At 38.0% G+C, this 24452-nt stretch overlaps 1 protein-coding gene across 1 annotated transcript in view; it reads left to right on the plus strand.

Moving 5' to 3' along the window:
- The window catches only part of LOC145990455 (major facilitator superfamily domain-containing protein 6-like), an 80910-nt gene extending 67436 nt beyond the window's left edge, over positions 1-13474 (plus strand). Inside the window, exon 11 of the mRNA XM_083126147.1 lies at positions 13460-13474. Coding sequence (XP_082982273.1) covers positions 13460-13474 — 15 coding nt within the window. The remainder of the gene's footprint in view (positions 1-13459) is intronic.
- Positions 13475-24452: the final 10978 nt, after the last annotated feature.

A 24452-nucleotide genomic window follows, 5' to 3' on the forward strand; every position in this document is an offset into this window, starting at 1 on the left:
GTCCTTAGTACGCCACCGTATGTAGAGGTTGGCACAGCATCGTTTCTAAGCCCACTATATGCACAGAAAGGATAATCAGGACTGGGACCTGCACTTCAAAGTGGGACCCGAATAACTTGTACCTCAACCTTGCATCAAACCAGGACCATGGACACCTTTAATAGAAGGTGTCCACTACGCTATCCATGAAAGAAAGGAAAATGAAAACTGTCCCACAACTTGTCAAGACATGGACTGTTCCATTTGGAACAAAGAAAGGAAGAAGAAAGGTCTGTTCCACTTTCTGATAGGGGAGGAAGTCGGATAATTTACATTTTCTCGAAAATGGGACGAGGCCCCAAAGTTTTTTTATTTCCTGGTGTTAGTACATACACTATCTGGCCATTCGTCACCGGACACCTGGAACGAGTACTTTAATCCGGTTTCAGGCGTCCGTCAGTATAGTGTGGGGCCACCTTTCGCAGCAAGTACAGCCACAACCCTCTGAGGAAGACTGTCCACCAAATTGCGATAGGTTTCGACGGGAATCCTGCTCCATTCCTCTTGCAAAGCGGCGAACAACTCTTTAGTGTTTTTTGGGGGGTGTGGCCTGGCTCTCAACCGGCGCTCCAACTCGTCCCAAAGATGCTCATTCAGGTTGAGATCAGGACTTTGGGCGGGCCAATCAAGTTTTTGCACACCCATATCCTCGAACCACGTGTTGATCACACCTGCCGTATGACATGGGGCATTGTCGTGCTGAAACAGATAAGGACCACTACCGAATTGTGCATACAATGTCGGTAGCGCAGAATTGTCCAGGATCGTTAGGTATGCATCTGCATTCATGTTTCCACGCACTAACACAAGGGGACCAAGACCATACCAGGAGAAGCATGACCACACCATGATGCTTCCACATGCCTTTGGTGGGGTGTCCGGTGACGAATGGCCAGATAGTGTATATACACTATGAACTTAAGCATGTTTCACTTTTCATGAAAAATGGGGTGGTGTGACCTTGAAATTTGACATTTTCTACAGGGGAGGGAAAAATTTTTCAAGGTCTCAAAATTGCACAATATTCAATTCTCATGACCTACTTCAACATATAAAAAAATCAACCCAATCAAAAAATACAACTATCTCACATTGTTGGAATTTCAAAATAATGGCTCTTAACTTACTTGTTCTACTACTGTCAATACCTCAGTATCTTAGCAAAATGTAATTATTGACATGAGCTTTCTCTTCTGAAACAATATTCTACAGATTGCAATGAAGCAATAAAAAGAAGCTATTCTTGATCAGTTTTGAACCTGGGACCTCATCCTTCACAGCACATTAGTCTAACTGGCTTGCCATGGATGATGGGTATGTTATATATATAAAATATATAAAATAAACACTGTGCAATATTTTTCAAAGTTTGTTGCTTTATTGACAAGAGTACACCTTCCGATTAGTTTTGGAATATAATTTCATTCAAATGGCTGCCACGGCTTACTTGGCAGTAGCCCATCCTGGAAACCCAATTTTTCAGGACATTATCGATGGTTTGTGGCTCTATTACATGAAAAGCATAATCAATATTATGCTTAAGTGCCTGAATCATTTCTGGATTGTGAGCATAACATCGATCCTCAACGACACCCCACAAAAAAAGTCCAACGGCATCAAATCGCAGCTTCGCGGAGGCAAGGCAACATCACCAAAATTGCTGATTACACGCTTGTTGAACTGAGTGCACAAAAGGGCAATTGTTGGATGGCTTGTGTGGCATATAGCAACATACTGCTGGAACCAAAGCTCGCCCACATCTAATCAGCAATTGCTGGAAAACAGAAATCTGTTATCATGCCTCTGTAGCGCTCGCCGTTGATCGTAACATTGTTGCCATCGTCATACTCAAAGAAAAATGGGCCGATATTGCTGCCACTCTACAAACCACACCAAAACAGTCACATGTGCAGGATGCAGTGGCCTCCCTACAATGACGTGTGGGTTTTCTGAGCCCCGAATACGGCAGTTTTGCTTCTTGGCATAGCCACCCAGATGGAAATGCGCCTCATCCGAAAAGATGATTTTTTGAGCAAAATCAACGTCACTTTTGACCTGCTCGATAACAAAGCGGGTGGTCATTTTGCTTCAATTCCACAGTAAGTTGCACCTTGTAAGTAAATAATCCAAGGTCTATATGCAGAATTCTCCTCATGCTAGTGCAGTTAATGTTCAGTTGCTGAGATTTTTGGCAAGTTGATGTTCTCGGGTTTTGGCTCACACTTTCGGCAAAACAGCAGCAATATTCTGGACTGAGTGCACTGGACGAACATGAGGGATACCTTACGTTATCACTTAGCATGCCACTTTAACGAACTTTCTTCATGAACTTCCGTACAGCAGGTGCGGTTGGGGGATTATTTCGTCCGAAATTTCTTTTCAACATTCGCACTGTTTCGTCAACACAGCACTCACTTTGGAAATAAGTTTTCAATATTTCCCACTGTTGTTCCAGTGTAAAACGATTCATTTCGTACAGTGGAGATATGCTACCATGTTTCTGCCAAGGTTTTGAGCGCGAATGAGCTGTCAGTGTCAAAATAACATGTACTTTAAAAGGAAACCACCAGATGGCCCACCCTTTATATGTAAAATATAATCTACCTAGGTAGTATGGCTTTCTCTCCGCAATAGGAAAACCATAATAGTTCCCATAACCTTACATTTACATTCACATAACCTGTAGCTTTGTTATAATATGTTGCCTGTCATGTCACCCGACATTTATTCACTCATTCGAACACAATTTAAAATGCCAGATATCCTTCATCACACTTACCCAATGCAATCTCAACAACAAAATTGAAAAATTGGCCAGACAGAGATCGAACCAAGAATATTCATGAGAATTTACCCCAGCAAAAAAAAAAAAAAAATGTAAAATATCCAAATAAGAAATAGAAATATAACTCAAAAGCCAGATCCTCACATATTCTTTTTTTTTTTTCTGGAGGCATTCCATTGAGATCTAAGGTGCAAGTTAGCCTTTTTAAAGCACATGGTTTGAAACAAACGAAGAAGAGTGTCAAGAAGCTAGCCTCCATTGTGGGTTTTAGCATAACATCCTACAAAACCAGATGGCTTAAAACCTGGTCAGATGTGGATGTATTATTGTGTTTGTCACTAATTTAATCAGCCCATTATTCATCTTCATTGATGCATGTTGTTCCTGTCCCACCTGTCGAGAGGAGGTCATTTTAACTTAACTTTGAAATGGACACAGCCATCTTACACATGGTCATTTGCTGCAATGGCCGAATTTTCTGCTGTGTCATGTATGTAATATTATTTTAAGTGTTTGGCATATTCTTCTTAAATGTGTCGATTTTATTTTTCTCAAGCAGAGTTTTCACATTCCCAATGATTTGTTATCCATGTTGAGAGATGAAGACAGTGTTTTAGCAAATGCTTTTAGCCACATTTTCACCCATTTTTTAAACTTTAAGGTCAGGGTTTTAGATAAGTGGAGTTTACTCCATATACTTAGAAGAGTGCAAAATGGCCACACATGTGGATGCAGGCATAGACCATTCATTCTGCATTTGGATTTCTTTCTCTACACGTATCATCCTTGTTTTATGGTGATAAGCGTGTATTTCTTCAAACATGGCCAGTGTGTAGACCCAAATTAAAAATGAAGACAACCCATTATAAAATGTAATAAAGAATACATGTTTTTTTCCCATATGTGTTCTGCTAGCTATCTAATGTGTACTTGTTTATTGTAATTGTTCAATCCACCAATTGACCCACAGATGAATCACTTGGATTTTTACATGAGGGAATAGATCTGAGTTTCTGTTGCCCAGGTGAGCTTGGCATGCATGTCCATGTGTTTGTTTCCCTTGTTGATATTTTTTGCTTTGAAATATCTGAATTTATTTCATATGCAATTTACACCTGTGGCTTATAAGGATTATAAGTGTACACTGTTGACATAACTGTGGATATAAGGATTTCAGTGCCTGTAATACTCTTAAAGCAACTGTGAGGAAAAGTTGTGCTTGTAATCATGGCATTTGTATTTTATTTTTATTTTGTGTCACTTATCTGCTACTTTGGCCATTCTCTATAGGGTATCTATTTTGTAGAGTAGTCTAGATATTGCATCCCCATAACTGAAAGCTGTTAAGCTAAATGTAACAATTCTGAATTTATTGTTGTATCTTGATTGTTGTTGAAAATATGGAAACAATCTGCTAGCAGTGCCTCTATCATGTCTCTATTTGTCATATACAATCTAAGCTGCTGGTTAGAGCATTATTTAAAACAGTTTGTTGTGAAAGAAGCGCCTAGCTCCAATGAATTAATCCAAACATGAAAGGGGAGATAGAAACTTACATACTGTAAGTTGTAGATAACTCTTATGTATTCAATTGTTTATTTTTATTCATATTTTTTTGTGTTTGTGATTTCTGATGTCTTTCAACTCCTAAAGTGTAGCAGAGATAATTTTCGCATACCGACTGCCAGCCTCCCTCCCACCTGCCGAGATGGAAGATCATCCAATCAGCTACGAGGTGATGTGTGGTCAACACGACAAACCCCTATAGTATTCGTAGGTTTCTGTGACTGGGTTATGCTACTCATTCATACCTCCCCAATTTCCCAATGAAGGTTGGTGGCCACCGATCCCATACACTGGTCAAAATCTCAGGAGAGAAGTTGTTATGCTTCTCCCCAGGAGACTCGAACCTGCTCACATCCCACCCCATAGCTGGAGCCCAAAGCATGACACCTTAGACTGCACTGCAATGGTGCGGGACTCAACAGACTTCCATCTTACATAAGAGAAACCTTCCCTCCTACAAAGCAACTTTGGTTAATAAAGACTTATTTAACAGAAAGTGCCCTATGTAATCTCAATGAATATTAATAAAAGAGCTAACAAAACATGCTGCAAAAAATATAAGATGTAAGATCAATTGATGCTAAAAATGGATGTAAACCTCTATGGATGTATAAGCAATTAAGGATATGCATACATACAAAAAAATTGAGTGATATTATTTTGAATTTCATATCCAAAGTAAGTATGTATATTTATGTACACACATATAAAGTATTCTTCAGTGTGTTGAATTTGTACCTTTAGAAAAGGTACATGTATACAGGGTAAGTCAAAATGATGGACCTGATTTCAGACATTTATTCTGTGAAATACGAGGTGTGGCTAGAAAAAAAACCGGATTGATGTTGCTGTCGACAAACTGCAAGCGCGTCAAGGTCAAGCGGTGCATGAGTGTATAACGTGATATCCTGCCTATCGACTGTGTGATTTCCCAGGGTGCGCGGCGCTCAGTTCCGCTGTAGCTTGTCGATGAAGTGAACCGTACATCTGTGCTCCGTCGGAAAAATGTTAAGTGTGAAAGTGGAACAGCGTATCAATGTGAAGTTTCTTATGAAACTCGGAAAATCCGCCACAGAAACTTATGGTTTATTGAAGGAAGTATTCAGAGATGAGTGTTTATCACGCTCTCAATTGTTTGAGTGGTTTCAAAGGTTTAAAGAGGGATGAGAAGTGATAGCGGACGACTCGCATCCTGGACAGCCTTGCACGTCAAAAACGGAATCAAACATTGCAAATGTCAGTGAATTGATTCGAATTAGGTACCAGAAGGTTAAACTGTCAACCAACATTATTTCATTATGGTGCTGACGAGCCTCCATGAGCGAGTAAGACAACGACGACCTGATTTGTGGAAAAGCAAGTCATGGATTCTTCATCAGGACAATGCTCCTGTCCACACGGCATTGTCAGTCAAGGCTTTTTTGGCCAAGTATGGAATCCCAATGTTAGAGCATCCATCCTATTGGCCGGATTTTGCTCCGTGCGACTTTTCTTCTTCCCAATGGTCCAATCAGCACTGAAAGGAACCAGATTTACGACCGTAGAATCTGTGAAAACAAAAGCGACGGAGGTCATGAACATGGTTTCAGAAAAGGATTTCCAGCACTGCTTCCAGCAATGAAAGATTCGTATGGAGCGGTGTATCGATAGTTCAGGGGAGTACTTTGAAGGAAGTAATGTTTGTATTGTACAAAATAACCAATAAAAGATTTTGTAGCAACAGTCCGGTTTTTTTCTAGCCACACCTCGTATAATAAACAAATGTTATTGTGAGACATGTGCTAAGAAAGGTAAATTGTCAAAGTTTTTTCAAACAAATCACAAGTGTTCTATGGGAGCACCTCGCATAACACGGCACACATGAAGCCGATAGTCCATCTCCTGCCAAATCTTGTGTAGCATGTTGAGGTCAATATTAGCAATGGCTGCTGTGATGCGGGCACGCAAGTCATCCAATGTTGTTGGAAGTGGTGCTACGTAAACATGATCCTTGACAAAACCCCACATGAAGGAATCACATGGGTCAAGTTGGGGGAACGAGGTGGCCAATGAAGGAGAGGTCGATCCTCCAGAGATGCACGGCCTATCCAACGTTGTTTCAATGCCCCATTGAGATGGTTCCGAACGCTGTCATGGTAATGCGCACCGGCACCATCCTATCATTGAAGAATGAAATCTGTACTATCCTCTGCAAGCTGTGGAAGGAGCCATAGTTGCAGCATATCAAGCAAAACAATTCCTGTCACAGTATGTTCATGGAAGAAAAAGGACCCATAAATCTTTTCATTGGAAATGGCACAAAAGGCATTTACTTTGGGAGAATTGCATTCGTGTTCCACAAATTCATGGGGGTTAGCAGTTCCCCGAATCCTTACGTTGTGTCTATTCACTTTCCCTGCAAGGTGAAAAGTTGCTTCATCACTTTAAATTAACCTCTCTGAGAACCCATCCATTTCCATTAATGTGAGGAAATCAGCACAGAAGGATGCGCGCAAAGCATAATCAGTGTCTATTAAGGCTTGAACTAGTTGCAAGCGGTAGGGTTTCATTTATAAATGTCTCCGCAGAACTCGCCAGACAGTTTTCTGTGGGAGTTGAAGTTCTCTCGCTGCCTGGTAGGTGGACTTATGTGGACTCTGCACAAAATATATGCACACTTGTTCCACTCTCTCTTTCCCAGTCAACGGATGGCCAGTCGATTTTCGTTTACAGATGCAGCCCGAATCTCTGAAATGTTCATACCACTTACGAATGGCCGGCCTTCCCCATAGGTGGTTCTCTTCGATATTTGGTACGGAAATGCTGTTGCATACTAATCACACACTTGTACACATTATTTTTCAAGCACACAGAAAGATCTCTGTTCTCCAGTTAACGCCATTTTCCTGCTCGCTGCTAGCTGCTGACTCCTAGCGGTAGAAAGTGGAAACACTGCATGGAAACTAAACGTTGAAAGTTAACCTTTCGAAGTGCATGTCTCACAATAACATATGTTTATTAGATTTAACAGAATAAATTTGTAATCGGGTCCATCATTTTGACTTACTCTGTATATTATGATGATGTTCATATGCATGTAAGTATGGGTTTTTCACACAATATATGTAAGTATGCTCATTCACATGCAAACAAAGGTGCTGATTTTTATATGATAGCATTTAATATTGTACTTAAATTCTTTACATGCCATTAATGCACTTTGAAAATATGTTTTGTTGATTGACAATGTTCATTCCCACATGAAGCATGCTTGTTTTTTGTTGTTGATTACTATTGGCTCACACCAACTATCATTTGCAGTTTCTAAACATTGTTACTGCTATTTTTTGATTTTGGTTCTGAATATCGTGACCTTTTTTCTGTTAATTACACTTGATATTAACCCTTTTTCAACTTAAATTACTTTCTCTTTAGGGAATGAAATTGACGTTTTATCAAGATCAGATACACAATCCGAACATTGTTTAAACATTCTGAATGACATTCCAAAAATTTCATTATACTTTTCCTTTATAGAACCCTTAAATATTTTTGATGATTTCTTCGTATGGTGGAATATATTCTTCTTGTCCACAAGATAACGGAAGGAGAGATTCTTCAGGTGCATTTGGTACAAACATTTCACATAAGCTTAGCTGATAAAACAATTTTCAAGCTGCTTCTTCCATTTTCTATATTTTCCCTTTTTTCTTCTTTCTCGTTCTCCATAGATCCAACATTTCTTTCCTCTGCAATATCCTACATCTCGAACGAAGTCTATTTGTAAAATTTGGCATGAATTTCTTTGAAACCAATCATTTTTCCTCTTCCACTTGTAGCCTTGTTTTGCTTGGACAATGAAACAGAATAAGAATTGATGTAAATGGTTTGTCGGCGAAATTCTTCTACAGTTCAGCAATAAATTAAATAGCTGCTCCTTCCACTTCTAAAATCTCTGATGCAAAGGCTTTGTTTTTCTTTATCTCTGATTCTGTTGTAGTCCCCTCATCAGCATTTGATACTTCCTCCACTTTCGTATACTGTATTAAGGCAGTCTTCTCCCACCTATCTCTTCATTTATCCTCATTGTTAGGAAGGAAATTTTACTGCACAGTGTGACCGCCATTAATCACCTGCTACTGCATCGAGAGTGACTTTGTATTTTCAAAGGGAAAGATAGCCAAATAATGATTGGTTTCTATATACTTGACCACATATAATAGATTTTCAAATATAAAACCTTCAATTTCAAAATGTATCCACCTACAACCAGCAATTTTGGATCTTTCTTTTCCACAAAAATCATGTAAAATTACATCTGCAATTAAGACCAGGTAACCTGTCTTGTAATTGAAGACAAATATGATAATTCATAAGGGTGCATTCACTATCCATGTTCACAATGCAGTTTATTTGGATTCGCAATACTTCTACTAAAACTTCAGGTTTATTAACATTATCGCTATCTTCTTCAATTATCGTATTTTTGATTTTAAAATAATTTAAAGGAGTGGTGTCTTTATTTGAAAATACTACTACTAATGGATCTTTACTATCATCACTTCCTTCTTCATTGGTTCCTTTCAGTTTAAACAAGAGAGTGCCTCTTACAGCAGGTGCTGGGCTAAACCCAGATCTTTGTTGCAGCTGAGTTCCCGAGATGTTGCTGCAGGTTTTAAATGATTATGGCATAGTGCTTGCATGTGTATCATACATTCCTTTTAAGCTGGATTTCTTTGATTCTTTCTCCAACTATTTTCATGAAAGTAGTCCAAAAAATCCTGTTGCTTTGTCATTTTTATTCTTTTACCTTCCACCGGAAAATCACTTTCCTTCTCCAGAAGAATAATCCTTCTCATTTCCACTCCCTTACATGTGGGATTCCTTAGGATTTCTAGAGATAGTTGAGATAGTAGAGACCCAAGGTTAGGTCTTCTATTTTTTGCATTATGCCTGTGATCTCTCCACCCTTCTATCTGCTCTGAGGCTTTGAACCTTCCTAAGAAGTTGGTCAGCTGGTCAATATCATGATGGTCCCTTTTTAACACTAGCTGTTGAATTTTGTATGGGAGCTGATTAATAATTAAAGTATTAAACTTATTGCTGCACATGTCGACCAAGCTGCAGTATGATCAGTAGACATTCCAGCCAAAGGCTTCCATAGAAGAACCTGAGGAACAGAAATATTTCCTGTTTCTTAAAGTCTGAATCTTCCTCTTATTTCCTTCTGCAGAGGTATATTGTTTCTTAGGAGCTGCACAGACTGTTCTAAAGATTTCCATAATCTTTTGTTAGCAATTAATTAATATGGTAATAAGAATAATAGGCCATGGTATAATAGACTGTGAGGGCCGGTGCCTACCTATTGACTGCTTGCCTCTCTCCCATCCAACCAGTGTGTCAGCATGTGAACAAACCCCCAGTCATTGTTGTAGGTTTACTATGACTTGGTTATGCTACTCGTTCATAGCTCCCCAATTTCCTCATATTGGTGGGTGGCCACCAGTCCCATAGACAGGCTTAAACCTCAGGAATAGTTTTTAAATTTCCCTCAGGAGACTTGAAACTGCAGCCATCTCGAAGCCCAAAGCTTAGACCGCATTGCTATGGACCATGATTAATTGATTGATTTGGTGTTTTAAGTCCACTTTATGCACAGTAAGGCTAATCGGAACTGGACCTACAGTTTAAAGTGGGATCCGAACCACTTTGTACCTTCACCGGGTATCGAACCCTTGATTGCAAGGTGACAACGATACCACTGCACCATCGGGGAGGCCACTGCTATGGACCAGTACAATTACTTAATAATTAATGTCTGACATTCTATAGATGTGCCCAGAGTAAGATGCAATGTGAGAAATATAAGCTTTTTAAACAAATCATCTTACATATCTTCCAATTCTTCTTTACTCTCTTGTCTGCCATCTTCTATTCTCTTCACTAACAATTCATTATTATCATGTTTTTTCATCTCCTATCTTCTTTATCAGGGCTTCTCTGTCTTCTTTCATTCTGATCATCATTTCCTTTTTATTATTTCTGCATACTTCTATGTTTTTAAAGTAACATTAGTTTAATTTATTTCTTTTTTCGATTATTGTCATCAATTCATTCTTATCTTATTTCCTTCCTTCTTCAATCATTTTCTGCAATTCATTCTCATCTTCTATTCTCCCCCTTTCAATTTCCTTTATCGTGGCAACGTTTTCACTTTCTATCTTCTTTATAATTCATTCTTCAATATTCTTCATCATCCTGTCCTTTCCATCTTCAATTTTATTTAACATAGTCCTTTTGTCTTTATTTCCTTCCTGAATTTCCTTCTTCATTTTATTTTTATCTTCTTTTCTTCCTTCTTCAATCATCTACCACTATTCATTCTTATCTATTCATTTTCGAAAAATCTCCGGTGGAGACACATAGTGGTTCAGATCCCACTTTAAACTGTAGGTCCAGTCCCAATTAGCTTTACTGTGCATAAAATAGACTTAAACCACCAAATCAATCAATCAATCAAAAGGTCTCTGACTTTCCTGAATAGGGCAGGCAATAAAACTATTAATGATAGTTCCTGCCAATGCATCTGTTACTGTTTTGGACAAGAAGAAAGTGAAAAGTAGAAACTAATGTATTGCTTGGGGTTCCTGCCATGGAAAATTCAAGAAGAGTGTTTCAAACTCTAAACAAAATTTACTGAAGAATCATTTTGCAATATTTGTCATCAAGGTGAAATTTCTAGTAAAATTCAGAAAAAATGCCATAGCCATGTTGACATTCTAGGGGAGGGTAGTATCCATTGGTCCCTATTAATGGTGTTCCTGGCTCCTAATAATTCTTTTTGGCATTACCTTACCATACACCCCCACTAATTTAAATGCAATATCCACATTTACTAAGCTAATCCTACACACACACACACACATTCGCACTGACCTTTTAATTTACACCCAGTTTTGGCACCTTGTCCCTCCAGTTTTGGAACCCAATTCTGCCACTGAGTAGAAGGATCTGTAACTGAGTAACTTTTAAAATGAGTAACTGTAACTTAGTTACTTGTAGAAAGTAATTGTCAGAACACTGCAAACACTACCACAAAATGACAATAGAGTTAGCATGTCTATATACCACAGTATTGCTGAAACAATACAAAGGTTTCTCATACTACAGATAGGCCACAATGAAGGTTTTTATTATTACAGTTCAGCCACTGCAATGAGCTCCAATGCCATGTTCATTTCTTCGAGCCATGTTCATTTCTTCGAGCCACAATGATGCTACACTCCTTGATGTGTCCTGCTACCAGGAGAATGATGACTCTGGAAGGCCTGCAATGAAAACATCTCAAGGTAGAACTAAACCTTGAAATTCATTGTAAATATTAAAGTATAAACAGCAACCGATCCAGATATGACATTTTCCTTTAAGGTTGAAGGACAGGGGGAGGGGCTAGTTGGAAATCTGACCAAGCAAACCTTTCTCGACTTTGTTTAATTTAAGGAACCAGCTTCCTCAAAGACATAGTGATAACATCATTGCATTGTAATCAATGGGTCCTGGTATCGATACCCAGTGAAAGCATATTGTAGTTCAGATCTCACTTCAAACTGTAGCTTCATTCTGCCCAGTTAGCCTTTCTTTGCATAAAGTTGACATGAAATCTCAAATACCGTTCTGTAAATACCTGAGCTTCCCCTATCTGAAGGTTAGTGTATCGCACTAGAGTCTTGGCTTAAAATCCTAGGCAAGGCATGGGTGTTAAGTATTTCCCTCATCTCTTTCCCAATTTTGATTTTTGCAAATTCAGTGTCCCCTTTGCCTCAACCCATGGTGTAACCATTCCCCTTCCCTTTTTTATGGCTCTGGAGCATACACAAATAGGAAATTCCTTGCCAAACAGATTTTGGAAAGTAGACTTTCTGAAGTTAGGCTGAATTACATCAAACCTGAGGACCCTTCACTTTTAGTAAGTTTGTGCAAATCGCATTGTATCACATTCTTTTTAAGCTTCGTGACTTCCAAATCAAAAATATTGGCGCTGTTAGATTTTCCCCCATACAAATCAGGTTTGTAAAGAAATCACTTGGATCATTCAATGGCATGTTGTATGACAATGACAAATAGTTCAGGCTTAATGTACGAGGGACAGTCAAACGAAAACCTTAATATGTTTTTTTGTTTTTTATCCAGTATATTTCTGGATGTAAAATTGCACAAGTTTGCTGCATTTTAGCATAGACCTATTGCTGATCCAAATATATTTTCAAGTCTGAGTTAGTGCCTATATATTAAGAAGAAGAGTACTTGAAATCTATGTGCAGTAACTTATGAGCCACAGCGAAAGTCTTTCCATCCATCTGAGGCCATTGTCGAACTTCCTTCTCTATTTGTAAACTTGCTTGCATGGTAATTTTTATTTGCTGTACAATGTCTATAAGTTTTAGGCTTCTTCAGAGCCGGATTAAGACTAAATTGGGCCTGATGCTTGAAATCTTTGGTGAACAATAAACACAACGATGTTATAGTTACGTGACAGCACAAAGAATAATAGTAACTGTATAATAAGTAATGCTGTGTCTAGGCATCCGAAATCGGGCCTCCAAATTTCATTCTAAGATTTATTGTCAGATTAATATAGCAAAAGAAAACTGTTCAGCTTTTCAGAAAATTCTAGTCTGTTTTCAGCTGGGGCTATTTATAAAATGGGCCTAATGCTGCAGCATAATAGCGCCCACCTTAATCCGGCCCTGGGCTTCTTGAGGGCAAGAAACCACTGCTCTTCACTGGAGCATGTTTATGCAGGAGGTGCCATCTTTAAATTAACAAAAATGGTGGTGTAAAACTCACTTGATCAGTGTTGCAATCTTGAGGTCCTTTGGTCAATAACAGTCAAATACGTTATGTAATTTTGAGCTGTTCAGAGGCCATCCTGTAATTTTTGTCAGACTTTTAAGGTTTTCATTTGACTCTTCCTCATATATAATTTTTAATGGTTGTTTTTAAAACTTTGTAGTTTTTACGTTTGTGTATATAAGTTTTTGCATATGTTTGATGTTTATCATTGCATATGTTGTTCATTATTTCCTGCAGAGTGCTGAATTATGACTTATTTACCTGTGTCCGGGTTTAATTTTTCTGTCCTGTTTCTGTGCAATCAACAAATATTCAAAAGTAGCAAATTATAAATTTTCTTTTGGAGATTTAATTCTTAAATGTCAAGCTGTTCCAATTCCAAATAGGGCCAGTCAGTGGCTTTGGGAACATGCAGTGGGTCAGATAATATTTCAGAGGTTCATCTTTGCAAATGACAGCAATTACTCTTTTCATTACGAGAATAATCTGTACTTTCTTCACATTTTCTTCTAATTAGGCACTTATGAGTCTATGATCTTGAAATTCAGGTATGGTGAATAAAACGAGATATGAATCACAACTCTACCGTCCTTAATCTCTGAGACATTAAATTGAATATTGTTATCTAATATATACGATGCAAATTTTTTAATTAAAGAATTCCTTTACATTCCTTACATTTTACAAATTATTTTTTCAAGAGTGAACCATTTGTACCATTGCTAACCATCAGTTGCTGGCATGGAAGAGGGATACAAGGTTACGTTTTCATGAAAGAATAACTTTTTCTAAAAAAAAAAAAAAAGTCTCCCTCTAACTGTTGAAATATATTGACACATTGCACAGCGATAGTTCAGGCAAAATATACGTAGTTTTGAATACTGACATCCAAAATAAGTGGAACATGTTTTCTTTTTTATTTTCATTTCTTTAAAAATCTCCTCAGTACAAAATATAGCGTCCAATATTTAAGTACCATATCGTTTCCAACCTTTAATAAGGGCTCCCCGATTACACAGTGGTAGTGTCATCACCTTGTAATCAAAGGGTCTCAGGTTCAATACCCAGTGGAGCACATAAGTTAACTGCAGTTAACTTACGTGTTATCTGGGATAGTGGTTCGGATCCCACTTTAAACTGTAGGTCCCATCCCGATTAGCCTTACTGTGCATAAAGTGGACTTAAAATACCAAATCAATCAATCAAATCAACCAACCTTTAATAAAGGACAAATTTGTTTTTCGTACTTTCTTCTTCTTGTAATGAATTAATCATTACTCTATTAACACTGACTTGTAGACTCAGCTATGATGAATAAAACAAGTGCAATCCATAACTGTAACATACTCCTATTTTGTTTTAAACTTTACCAGGACATAATTTCAATTTTCATGCTGATAACAACTCCAACATTGAGGTTAGTACTGGGGTAAAAAGTATCTATGTCCAGGGGCACCGACTTGTCAAAATTATTGGGGGGGGGGGCTCTGATCACTGAAATAAATGAATGAATGACCCACTCCGTCCCTTTTTTAAAAATAAAAATTATGTCTTCGTATAGCAGTTCTTAAGCAGCTATTATATTCGTCATGCAAATGAAATGTAACATGAAAAACGTGTGTCTGCTCATTTGTTTTTTAGATAACAATTAACATTTTCATTTAAAAGTAGGCTATGTATTTACATAAAAAGGCCAACATAACAGTTTTATGCCGGCCTCGGTAGCCGAGCGTGTTGGGTGGTCGGCTCAAATCGCTTTCATCCGGAGGTCTCAGGTTTGAGTCCCGGCGAGGGCATGGGTGTGTTTTAATGTCCGCAACAGACTTGTAAAGAAAGTACATGTGACGGGTGCAAAGAACCTTAGTGTTGACGTACCCATAAAAATAGCGAATATTTAAATATTTAACAGTTTTATTTAATTATTTACATAAATGCTAACACAAATCGTAGGCAAATAGTTTTACTTTTTTGTTCTTGCTACAATATTTTACTTTTTAAATTTAATTTTGCAATAATAAATAAACACATAGCACGCCGTGCTATAGCAATAATGCCTTTGATCATAGCCGTTCCCGGTTTCGCAATACAGACTTTTCATAAGCTTTCCTTGCGTACTTAACTTATTCTTTGAACTAGAGGAAGAGATTTCGAGGATAACTAAATATCGTACATATCAATATTGCCTGAAAGTCGTGTTTTCGACCTCAAATTGTTCAGAATTCACTAAACAACATACTGTTATAATTGTCATATCACCTTGTTATTTTGAAACTCTTTTTAGTAAAAATGTTAACAATACTCATAATTATATACTTAGTATATACATGTGTTTTTCTGTCTCCGTTCATAGCCCCCCAAAGTTGATGGTTTAGCGGTCACAGCCCGCCAAATTTGATGATCTAGAACATTTCAAATGTGTATTTAAAGTTAAGTTCATGTGGCACAATTCAGAGAAACTTTACAAGAGAAGCAAAATAATACATTAGAACCTCTTAAGCAAAATTATTTTGGGGGCTCTGCCCCTACATCATTAACATTGGTGGGGCTCGAGCCCCCCCAAGCCCCATGGAGTATGTAGGTTCAGAATTCAGCACTCTGTAAATTTGTAAATATTAACAAAAAAGTGTTTCCTTGGTTGGGTAATGATCCAGGGGAAGTAAACGTGTTATGTGTATGTACAAATATGTGTATGTATACAATGTATACACTTCATGTGAATATGCACTTCCTTCCTTGGTTGGCTAAAGATCCAGGGGAAGTGGGTGTATATACAAGTGAGTGTATATATTTCATATATGTGTTACATATATTTCCTTCCTTGGTTGGCTAACGATCCAGAGGAAGTGAATATATATAGACATGAGTTTATGTACACACTCACTTATAGACTTGCCAAACCGAAATATATTCATTGGTTGATTTGGTTTATCTTACTTTGCATTTCTGCCATTTTGACTAATTGCAAAGATGAGTATGAGTGATGATATGATGAAAGGACAATCTCAAAGAACACACATGACCAAGCTGGGATTTCAACCTGGGACCCTTGGCATTCGAAACATATTATTTCCAACTCACTAACTTTTTTAAAATTATTAGATGATTTTTTCCTTTGCCAAAATTGCCAGAATTATTTACACCAGGAAAGAGAGCTCTTGCATGCACATGCAGACTGCAGAACGAGCAGTGGCACTGTAGCATTTTAAGAGGCATGGAAAGAAAAGAGCGAGAGGTTAGGTAGGATATGTTCATGCAGTTGGAAACCTCTGGCTATTTGATTTGTAAGTAATGCCTGCTTTAGACGAACTCATTTCCTTTTACATTTTGCTAGTATAAATGCTATGTAAATGCTTCCAAAAATCATATAGCTTAATGTAAAATTTCGGTAAGCTTTTGCAATTACAATGTATAATATAAACAGCATGAATGTCATGTCAAGTTATACCATCTACAGTGAGTTAATGTTGTTTACAACTGAAACATCTAAATTATTTTTTCATATGTGTACAGTAAACGCTATACCCTGCTGAAAATTTTGTCTAGTGTTTTCAGTAGAGCAATAGGTGTTTTGAAATACCTACTGTTTTCAGTTGATGAACTGTACTGCTAACATTTCTACTGTTTTTGGTAGTCCAACTGTGTTTACTGTTTTCAGTAGCTGAATTGTAATGCTGATGCTTTTCTGGTAGCTCAAACATATTTAATATTTTCTATGGTTTTCAGTAGATCAATGGGTGTCTTGAAACCCCTAATGTTCTCAATAGCTGAATGGTACTGCTACTGTTTTAACTAACATAATTGTACAGCTAACATTTTTCATTGTTTACAGTATATTATTGCTACATAAGAAGAGTAATATTAGCAGCAATGCAAAACTATTATCTTCACCAATGTAAATACAATAGAAAAATCATGTAAAACAACTAAAATAAGGGCAATTGCCTGGTAAAGCATGTGGAATTCGCTACTTAGGAATTGTTTCACACACAACAAATCATTTCAAATATAGTGATTTCGTTTTTAAGTCTGTGGCTTCATTCGTGCTTAATACACACATAGAAAATTGAAAAACATACTATTTTAGTCATAAATTGGCATGTTATTCTTCCTATATTCATGCAAGAACAGAAAAATAATAGTTTAAACGAAGAGCCATGGTGGTCTAATCAGTTTGGGCATCTGACTGACATGTGGGAGAATTGTGTTCGATTCCTTGGGTGGGTAGGTTATCTAAGGTCGGAATTTTTCTGGCCTTGTCCCTGCATGAAGCAGCTCCGGGGCTCACCAAGCCTCAAATAAATGGGTAACACTAGGGCGTTAAAGGTGGCCAGAGCATGGGGCTGATCACATCACCTCCAAAATTGCCGAGAACAAGAACATCACTCAAATGTGTCTTCATAGCAATTGATGACCATTACATGGTGCTACATTCACAGGGAACTTTACATTTACCTAATTTGTGGTAAAATATAATACCAGAGGTAGAACCACGAATTCTTGTCTGGGGGGGGGGGGCAAGTACCAGGATAAACGAACCAATAACAACAATAATAACATTAATAATGGCTTCATTATTATTATTATTACTATCAAAGACCTATTATTCTCATAAATTACTCGAAAAGGGGGTAGTCTGTGCTAAAGCATTTGTTTGGAACAAACGATTTGAAATATTTTTTCAACACCATCAATTTCACATTAGCTAATAATGGAAATCAAGCACACAAACTGTATTTTTGAATGGCAGAAAATGAATGATAAATGCATTCCCAAGATACACGTGTAACTTTCAAGTAAGGGCCTCCCCGATGGTGCAGTGGTAGCGTCATCGCCTTGTAATCAAGGGGTCCCGGGTTCGATACCCAGTGGAGGCACAAGTGGTTCGGATCCCACTTTAAACTGTAGGTCCAGTCCCAATTAGCCTTACTGTGCATAAAGTGGACTTAAAACAACAAATCAACGAACCAACCAACTTTCAAGTAAGATTACACATATGCAACATGGAGCGACATAAAATAAGAAAATACATATGCAACAAACTAACACTAAATTGTGTACGTAATCAAATCTTATTCAATACAAATGCACAAGACATATTATTAAAATACATTACATTACAGAAAAGAAGCATAATGCAAGCTAAGCAAGCAAGCACATTTTTAGATCCAATTATTGCAATTAAAAAAAATATTGATTTAATAGGGTGCAAATAATGTCACTGGACGCCATGGCATTCTCTCTTTTACAACTATTTTCTAGATCATTCGGTGCCCATGGCAGAGCTACAGCTCTGAACTTGACGAAAACGAGAAAAGCAGATAATGCGAGCCAAGCAAGCAAGAAAATTTTACATAAAGAAACTTTATTTGCATAAAGTTTGAAATCAAAGGGGTAATTGCTCCCCTGTGCCCCCCTGCAGGTGCCCTTGGCCATGAATGTGTGTCCCCCATTGCTACCCTAGAATGTGACCTCCGTCAAAGGTTGGGGGGGGGGGGCAATGACCCCCTGCCCCCCTGTGTATAATACAGACATATTTAAGCAAAATATGTTTACTTTAGATACTTTAGGCTCACTGCCATTGTTAGTCAACCCCATTCTGCACAGTTTCTCTGCTCGATTTACCTTGTATTAATGAGAATACCACACCCCTGCCATCCAAACCGATTCTAATGACATAAAAGGTGGTGTTTCATTTCAACCCTATCGCCGGTGTCACCCACAGGTAGGTAGAAAAGCACATATAACCAAAACTAAAACTCAATAACAAGTCAATCAAACGATACGATCCCCCCATTTTTGTGTGAAGATATATAGAATTGGTATAAAATTTTGTTCCCCCTAAAATTCCCATGACGCAGGTGCATCATGAAACCCCCTGTGGGCACCCATGGCTGTTGAAGTACAGTTTGTACATTGTACTTCAACATACAGCATGTACAATTGGGTTTCAATACATTTCATAGTTTACAGTAGAAGACAGTTGAAAAAAGTAGAATATGTCTGCTGTAAACGGTAGACATCTCCAGCAGGGATAAAACATGTATTTAAGCAACGCCATTGATTTGTATCTAAAACCATTTGATAGGAAACCTTATTCCTCTTGGTTAAATAGTTATCGTGCTTTAAAAATGTGAAGTGATACAATGTTTACTTCTCACGTGGCCGCCATTACATTTGCACTCTTGATCTAGAGCTCATTTCTGATTGGATCTGCTACAAAAAATGCTATCTTTGAAAATTCCATGAAATATGCCATGTATCTGAAATGCGATATATTTTTTTCACTTTACACAGCAGCAGTTTGGTCATGGTAGAAGTGTTAAAAAATGCCAATGGAAATGTCCCTGTAGTATTTTTTGCTTCTCATCAAAAGCGACGCCATCACTTTTGCTCTGCTGTTTACTGACCTTGAGGTGCAGCATGCAGGCTCCAATCTAGCACTGCAAGGAGCACTTGCTGGCCTCCACAAGTGCAAGCTGGTTGCTCAAAAATGAGCTGCACGAATTTTATCCACTTTCTACAAAATTAAATACTAGTTTGGCAAGTCTAGGATAATTATACACTTGCTCCCTTGGTTGGCTAATGATCCAGGGGGAGTGAGTGTGTGTTCAAGTGAGTGTATATACATAAAGTATGCAGTGCTTCTTTGGTTGGCTAACGATCCAGGGGAAGCATGTGCATACTACTTTCACAGGTGGGGTTGGGGCACACAATCATGCGATCATGTAGAGAGGAAACTGAAAGAATTTTCTAGAAAATTGCCCTTCTAAACTCTATCCCAGGAACTTGTGTTGCAAGGCCGTGCATAGCGGCATAGAAGGGGAGGGGGAAATCGAATGGGCAGAGCGAAGCAGTACACGCTGCCAAGGGCTGGTAATTGCAGTTTTCCCCCCTCCACGCAATCCCATTTCCTCTCGCGTGTTTATTGATGGAGCCGTCTCGCGTCACCCCTTGCACAAAGACTGGTTATCGTTCGCTTGCTCCAGAGAAAGTTGGGAGAGATTGCACCTCCTGTGTTAATCGCAGCATGATTGACTAAGCGCAGAATTGCTTGGTATGATAAACACAATGTTTATCCATGTTTTACAGAGTATTTAAACCAAAGGCCCTTAGTAATTTGATAGTATAGACATGCAGGACAAGAAAGTCTGCCATAAAAATGAAGCCACTTTGGTAGAAATTTGAAGCCCAAATAAAATATCAGGGTTGTTAAAGGTCCAAAAACCCTTAAATTCTAATGGGTTCAGCAACAGGACCGGAACCTATTTTGTAGCACAATGTAAATTTGGTTCAAGTTGCATATAGTTTCATTGAAAATAGGTTCCTGGTTCGTATTTAAATTGATCCGGATAAAAAGGTTCCTGGACCGTATTTAAATTGATCCGGAAAAAAGTTTAATGGTCCGTATTTAAACTGATCCGAAAAAAAGGTTCCTGTACCGTATTTAAATTCATCCCGAAAAAAAGGTTCCTGGACCGAATTAAAATACTTTAATCATAAAATGGTTCTTTAGAGGCCAAAACCTATTTACAGTTGCTGATTTTCTCTCCCAGACGGGAATTGAATTTATTTACAATTCCTGGATCTTTAACAACCCTGGGATTGCTAAAAGATCCAGGAACCCATAAATTCTAATGGGTTCTATTGGCTTCCGTAAGAAGACCGGAAACATTTTCTCGCACAATTTAAATTCGGTACAAATTTCGTATTATTTCATTTCAGGACGGAACTTGGACCCAATTTAAACTTATCTGCAAAAAATGTTCCTGGGAAGTATTTAAATTGATCCGAAAAAATGTTCCAGAACAGTATTTAAATTGATCCGGAGAAAAGGTTCCTGGACCGTATTTAAATTGATCCGGAAAAAAGGTTCCTGGACCGAAATGAAATACTATACAGATAAAAAGGTTCTTTACCGTCCAGAACCCATTTACTGATTTTCTCTCCTGGACCGGAATTGAATTTATTTCAAATTCCTGGACCTTTAACAACCCTGTAAAGTATTTCCACTTGTAAAGCAGGTAGTATAAAATTCAGTATCGTCATAAAAAAATTGGACAGTCTAGGATGACAGGACACACTGACGTTATGTTTTGTAGTAGCAAACATTTCTCTAGTGTTCAAATTGTAGAAAATAGGCAACTCCAAAAATTTCCTATTTTTGATGTCAAGAGTACCGAAAGTAGTAGAATGATTTTCCTAACAATGCTTCGCAATTCAATTATAGTTTTCATTGTTTTAATAGTAGGAACAAAGAAAATATTTCAAGTCTATTTGTTTAAATACGCAATTTCTTCAGAAATAACTATTCCCAATGGACCTGTTCTAATGAAGATGCTTTGTATTTTTGAATCACTTTTCTGTCACTTTGCCCCCTGGACGTCCATGTTCTGAGATCTCGTACATAGTTGACGGCCAGACAGAGATGAATGCATATAAGGGCACATTTTCAGCTTTCCTGACTGGTACCTTAAAATTTGATGTGGAGGATGAAGAATTGAAAATTTTGCGAATATTTTTGAAATCCTCTACATGATCGCGTGGTAGATGTGTGTGCTACTTTTACTTTCTAATGAAGCAGATTTCTTGCTTCTAACAATCGGTTTGAGGCATTTTCATACAGATATATATCTAATTCGGTGAATACGATAGCAAACGCATGCGCTTCCTTGGCTGGCAAAAGATCCAGAGGATGTGAATGTGTGTTTCAGTAAATAGTCTTTGGTCTTGAACAGAACTGGATTTTCAGTAGGAATAACCTAGTTGACGCTGAACTGGCTACCTGGTTGGAAATCATGGCCGCCGGGCTGGCTGCTTGACTGGTTTTGAGGAATAGTCCATGTGCAATTTGCTTTCCTCGACTGGATTCTGTGAAACAGCAAATCAGAGCGAAGTTTGGTCATGTGAAGATAATCTGTGAGTTTGCCAAAGGAAAGTTTTTGTCTGTGGTTTCCGAGTGTTGATTGATCTTGTTCCCTTCTCAATAAAAGAAATTATGTGCATTCGTGTTCAGTTCATTCATATTTAGGTATTTATACAAGGCGATGAGATTTCTATCTGACAAATATGATTAGCCGATAATGAAAACTCTTATTGCAAGTGTATTAAATGTTTGATATATTTAACAATAACTTTATGAATGAATCCTGCGAATCTCATGTATGAATAATGAATATGCATACCCGAGTTCATTAAATATCTTGTTCAGTACGCATTGATTACCATATTTTCATTCGAGCCAAGTTCTAGTCCATTCTTTTATTTTTTAACTTTCAATAACAACAGTAATTCTCCTACAACGTTCTTCAAATCGCTGGTCCATCTTCTTTGATTGTCTGCTCTGCGCAATGTCTTATGGGAACAAAAGTGTACCGACAAGTACGGTAACAAGTATCGTGTGAGGTGAAAACTAGCAGATGGGTAGCCAGTCGAGAGCCAACTAGAGTATTCCTACTGGGTTTCCAGTTTCGTGTGATTCGGCCTTTATCCCTGGGTCTGAACGTAGTAACTTTCCAAGGATTGATCAAGACCACAGATGTAGTCATCACAGGCCAGTGAAACTGTTACAAGTCACCGTAAAATTAAGAATATTCTGTAGTTAAAAATTTAGCATCCTTGCAATTTAATTTGCAATTTTTGTTCTGGAGAAAATATACTTGCACGCATAGATGGCATCTCCACAGTACTATATGAGGAATAATTCATATTCCAAGGTTTTTGTATCCTTGAAGAATGCAGATATATATCTGTCGCATTGCACGAGGGGAATTGCACACTTGGCTCCTTGGTTGGCAAACGATCCAGGGGAGCCACGTGTATCTCGTAGGTAGGTAGTTAAGAATAAACCAATGAAAATTGTGGTATACTCTAGAGCCTAGAAGAAGCCTAGCATCTAGGCTTAGAGATAAAATATTTATGTATAGGCTAACAGTAAAGTATAGCCCGTAGCGTATTTTTAATATGGAAAATACGTGTTTCATATTAAATATCATGAGTGTAACCAGGGTGGTATTTATGAGGGGGATGAGGGGGAATTCCTTCCTCTGGACACTTGTGTCCCCCTCTTTGCTTGATAAATTTTATCCCTCGAGGGGAATGATATTTGGGGGGGAAAACGACAAATTATTGGTAATTTATTTTCTTTTTCCCCCACTTCGCCATTCAGTTTCAACACTTCTCTGTCAGACAACTGGAAGCTCTATTTGGCAAATACAGACAGATGTGGCCTCAAGGGTGAAAAATTTAACAAATAGAAAATACATCGCTTGATGTATCTGATGAAGTTACACACACACAATCTTTCAACATCATTGAATTAAAACAAATGCTCGAGGTAAGATATCGTGTACCTTCAACCAGTAGCGGCTTCTGCCTATTCGCACATTCGCACGTGCATACCCAAATAAATCTGCAATGCAATTAATTTTTTTTAATACTTATCCACTGGACACTATCAAACAATATCAATATCAAACGTTCCGAAGCCCAATCGCCCCATTGGGTTCTCATTACCAGCGCCTGCCGCTCAGATACGTTCGCTCGGAACACAAGTCGTCCTGTGCTCGTTTGCCGCTGTTTGCAGCACGTAAGAAAATAGAATGAATTCACTCTTCTACTATTATGGGCTTCACGCACACTGCTAGCGTTGTGTTCCCGATACAGCAGTGTTGCAATTCCATTCCATTTGAGATCGTGTAACGGAGTAGAGGCAACCTACACATCGTCGTAAATCGAGGGAAAAGGGAATTTTGTTTGGAAAAGGGAATTTCTATGGTATCTTCGCCCACACTGTTCCGAATTGAAACGGAAATAAATTTTGTGAAATTTTGTGAAATCATAAAAAATACTTATGAACTGCTCCTCCTGTCCCAGGAGCTTAACACAAGCTCCATTACCTTTTTCATTCTTTTAAACCTTAAACATTTTTAGGTGGGCAAGTGCCCCCGCCAAGTTACGCCTAAGAAGTCTGGGACTCCTTCATTGGCCATTACCACTACTATATATAATAGCCGAAAAAGAAAAAAGGAAGAGACAAATAAACTTTATTACCACGTTGATGCTTATCTTCCAATAATCCTAGATATACCAAATAAATTTGAACATGAAAACTGTCTAGCCAATGTACAAAATACAAAATATAAGGAAATGAAAATGGTCAGATGGAGAGAGAGAGAGAGAGAGTGCGAGTAGTGCCAAATTTAGATTAAAGTAAACACATCTAATGTTCTCT

This window comes from Lepisma saccharinum, chromosome 7, assembly GCF_977018435.1.
Source record: "Lepisma saccharinum chromosome 7, izLepSacc3.1, whole genome shotgun sequence".
Taxonomy (NCBI): domain Eukaryota; kingdom Metazoa; phylum Arthropoda; class Insecta; order Zygentoma; family Lepismatidae; genus Lepisma; species Lepisma saccharinum.